Here is a 4,564-nt window from a genome sequence, read left to right as displayed (position 1 = left end):
TTTTTTTATTTTAGTCTCATATATCACCCCTGTTTTTTCTTCTTCTTTTTTTGAGGAGAAAAATAGTGTTTGATATATATAAATGCATGCATGATTTTTTATTTTCGCTCAAAGTTTGTTCACCGTGTCTAAAAACATTTTAGAAACATTTACATAACTACCATAAAACATAAGTTGTGAATCCAGCTCTGAACTCATTGCCACGAGTATCATTTGTTTGGCCAAACTAAAAGGAACAGATCCAAAATACCTAAAAAAGGAGAAAAATCGAAGCTCTCACTCAAATCACATCTGGTGCAGGCAATGAGCTCAAAATAAATCAGACAAATAAATACTTCTCGATATGGAAGAGAAAATAGTCAATTACATCCTGGGTTCTGTTTGCCACCCGATTTAACATTTGCATTCAAACATGAAGCTGAGAGAGGCATGTTTGCTTTCTGGCCGATATAGGCCAAATCGATGTCCACAAGTTCTACTCCTTGACAAGGAACCAATGAACTGCACAAAAAACTGACAGCAACATTGGAAGTTGAGGTGCCTTTGATGTTCTGGTAATGAACATTGCTAATTTTCACTCGCGATGGCTGCACAGAACATGAACAAGCTTAGCAATCCAACGTTAATTAAGCTAAAAAAAATTAAATTACATACAATATAGGATTTATCAAATATTCTGATGTTGCACGGGTATACATAATATGATAAGATTTTTGTCTTTGAATTACCGCGCCATTGCGGGAACCATACTTCTGATCAATGATAATGGGATTTTTCACACTATCCATAGTGATATCTTTAAAAGTGATATTTAAAGCTTGGCTAGGGTCAGATGCAGCATATGATTTGATTCTCACACCATTGGTGGTGTTAAACAATGTGCAGTTAGTCACAACAATACCGCTCACATCCTCCTCGTTCTTGTACTTGCCAAGGCTTCCAACACTGGTGTAAGTCCAATCCAAAAACAGAGAAGAAGTAAGTAAACGAATACATTTATACCTGGAACTTCATGAATGATGCTCACTGAATCAGAAATGGGATTGCAGGGGGGGGGGGGTCAGTACGGAAGTTACCTAAGGCCATGTCCAGGGCCGCAAAAGACTTGAGAGATGAGAATGTTTGTGGATCCTTGTCCAATGGAAACACAGTCATCACCTGTTCCAATCTTGCTGCTTGTTACTTGGACACCATCAGAATGGCTTATGTGAATACCATCTGTATTTGGGCTATTAGCAGGAGCAGTCAGGTTGATATTGTGGATCGAAATGCCGTGGCAGCTGGTAACGTGCATGTGGAAATATTTGCTATCGACCGAGCTGATCTCGTGAACAAAAGCATTGTTTACTTTGCTCAACTTAATGGACTGCAACAGGGAAAGAAGTCACAAAATCATTCCAAGTTTATACTTTTACGAGCACATGTGTAGTAACTTTTGTGAATTAACTCTCCGGCAACTAAGTATGTTAACAAATGGGGAAACGTTTTCTTCAGAATGAAAACAAATGTGTTACTGATCCCGGACTGTATCTTGGTTGCAGTCAAAGGTTCTTCAAAACTTATTTCAACACTGACAGAAGTGATGGCTTATGTGAAGAATGAGATTCTTATTGTGCACGCCTGGACATATTCCTGATCATGGTCAGGCTAATGATTAATAAATTTTGTGGCAAGTGCTATACATACACTGGGAAGTGCCTGGCATTGCTTGTTTTCATGGCAATCGTTGTACTTCCAGACGGCACTGCCTTGCCCATCGAAAGTTCCTCCACCGTTCAATGTTAAACCATCAATTATTTCAAATAAGATCCATTGTTCTGAACTATATTCACTGAGATCAGTAGTAGCTTTCACGTTTCCCTGTACTTCAAAAACTATAGGCTTGCTTTTGCACGGCCCTTGAAATACAACAGGGCTTGTCAAGAATGTCCCTCCAGGGATGACCACCTTTGCTGGAACACCTGAATCACATGCTGCCCGCCATGTTTGGATAAATGCCTGCATGATACACATTTTTAGACGTTAATTGGAGTTGCAAAGCTTTTTAGAGCGCAAATCCTGTTTAGCAATTAAAATTCAGGATAGTTAATTATTTTGTCAGAAAAAAATCAAACTCTTCCACGTGTTCTGTTATTCGGTTGCACAGAACTAAGCCAAGTCAGGGCAATCAATTATAAGACTGGCTTTGTCTTGCGAACTCACCTGTGCGTTATCGGTCTTATCATCAGCCTTGGCACCGTGTTTTGTTACATCAAAAACTGTAACCGCGGCACCACTACCGTCAATGAGGCTACGACGATCACTAAGACCAATGTGGTGGCGAAGTGCACCATCGGCCACGCAAGAAAGCAAAGCTAAGCCTAAAAAAAGAATGCTTCCTGCAATGGTCATGGTGACTTTTAACCCAGAATGAAAGGTTTCTTTTTAAATCTTCAAAGTTCTTGCAGAAGAATGTGAATTTTGCCTTGCCAGGTTTTATCTTTTATAGATTAAAATCTCTATCTCTATTTTTAGTGATGCCCCCCAAACATAGCACTGTAACCTTAGTTAAGTATGAATCTGCGTCTTCCCTACTTTCAGGTCGCTTGTAGCCATCGAAATAAGATATCACTATATGTTGACTTAGAATGACCGATTCTTTTCCCATAAATATATAGGCACAAGTGATGAATACCTTCTTCTAGGAATAGAAATCATGGGATGTGTAGCTCTCAACCACTGGTTTCCAGAAGAAAAATAGAATTTACTATATCATGAACAGTGTAATCCAAAAACATTCTATCTTAGGATACACCATATGAATTTAGGATGCTTCGGTGAGCTATAGAGCGGATCTAAGCCACAGCTCGATTGGCAAGCATGATGATGTTCTTATTCCTCGGAATGTTCGAGTCTCCTTATGAATCCCAAAAATAAAAATTCAAAAGCCTTACGATTTTCAATCACTAATTATAGTGATTAATTACATGGAATTATGGTAGAGTCGTGAACATACAAAAACCCTTAAAAATATATATTTACAAGGTACTGGCGTTGCTACCGGAGCAGGTTTATTAACGAAATACCCAACAATTATCACACGCTTGTTCTTCTGGGCTGCAGTGTAGAATTCAATAGTTTCCCTTGTATAGCAAGAAGCTTGTGCACTTGAAAGCTGTTGTTGAAATGTTGAATGCAGAGGCATCTTTGCCTTGGGAACTGGGCCTATGCTTTCCTCTAACAATTGGAAGGCTTCAATTCCAATCTCTGCAAGCTTGTTTGGGGTAACCATTCTCATGCAGTCTTCCTCTCTATTCTTCTAGTAATCAAAAACCTGGAGCGTAACCCTTTTATAGCATAAGCTTAGTTCCTCTTTTTTCACATTATCATGAGACATGCATTCTCCTCCATTCTCTCCCCCCAAATTGCTGGAGAATGTAAGAGATGCATTGATCAGATTTGCTTTCAGTGGACAGTTCCTTTGTGATGCTATAAACATGTATTCGTAACTATCTTCACTTCTAGAGCGCCACAAAACCCTTGCATTCAATGGACACTTCCTGCGTGATGCTACAGTGTTTAAAAAAACTAATAAATCAATTAAACCAAAAAAATCAAGAAAATAACAACAAAAAAACCAAACTAATAAAAAAATTTAAATAAACTGATTAAAAAATAAAAAAATCACCCTATCTGGTTCGGTTCCAATTTAAAAAAGCTTAAACCAATTAAACTGAACCAGACCGAACCGATTTAATTAAATCTAAATAACTTAAAAAAGATATAAAAGGGAGCATCCCTAACCTTAAAACGTTTTATCCCTTTCCCCTTCCCAAGAGCCCCTTCCCCTTTCCTAGTAGCCCCACCCCTCCCTCCCTAAGGTCCTTTGTGCTTTTCTCTCTCATTTTCTGTTAAATATTAACATCAAATCTTTCTTTTAAGTTCTGAGTATTTGACACCACATTTTAGCTACCCCACCCTTGTAGGAATTTGTGAAGAAAATTGAGGGAAAAGCTTTAGGTCTATAGCTCTTCAATGAAGAAATAATTCTCTTTAACAATACATTAATTGAATAAGATGACTAATGTAATCATGTTAACAATCTATAATATGATTGGAACCTCCTTTGTGTGTGGTTTCCAATTGACTAATAAGAGTTTATACTATACTTGTTTAACATATCATTAGTGGATCTTCTAACCTTGACATTTATTGTTATCGTTGTTAAATCTTTACGGTAATATTCCATCTCAAAGTTCTCATCTACTTCTTCTTCTTCTTTTTATTATTATTATTATTATTATTATTACTACTACTACTACTGCTACTACTACTATTATAAGTGTTATTGTTGTTATTATTATTATTATTACTATTATTATTATTGTTCTTGTTGTTGTTATTATTGTTCTTTATAATTTGTGTAATTAACCTCCCTGTGGTTCGACCCCGGTCTTGCCGGGTTATTTATTACTTCGACACTCCTGCACTTGGGAGAAGACATCAATCTTTTAGTCGTGTCAAAACACCATTTCTCATTCAAGTGGGAAGTTTCAATTGAAAGAGACTGATGACCTCAATGCTA

General features: G+C 37.3%; 1 protein-coding gene across 1 annotated transcript; it reads right to left on the bottom strand.

Annotated features, from left to right (window-relative positions):
- Nucleotides 1-367: 367 nt before the first annotated feature.
- On the bottom strand, nucleotides 368-3,271 carry PGA4 (polygalacturonase 4; the record flags this gene model as incomplete). Its single annotated transcript, XM_011017277.1, has 6 exons — nucleotides 3,022-3,271; nucleotides 2,203-2,396; nucleotides 1,687-1,998; nucleotides 1,077-1,366; nucleotides 729-945; nucleotides 368-587 (listed from the first exon to the last, which is right to left on the bottom strand). Coding segments are annotated over exons 1-6 (1,483 nt in total), but the record flags the coding sequence as incomplete, so codon positions are not given.
- Nucleotides 3,272-4,564: the final 1,293 nt, after the last annotated feature.

Source organism: Populus euphratica, unplaced genomic scaffold, assembly GCF_000495115.2.
Source record: "Populus euphratica unplaced genomic scaffold, PopEup_1.0 scaffold2560.1, whole genome shotgun sequence".
NCBI classification, from domain to species: domain Eukaryota; kingdom Viridiplantae; phylum Streptophyta; class Magnoliopsida; order Malpighiales; family Salicaceae; genus Populus; species Populus euphratica.
Note: the sequence above shows the minus strand (reverse complement) of the source record. Positions and strands in the feature narration are given on the sequence as shown.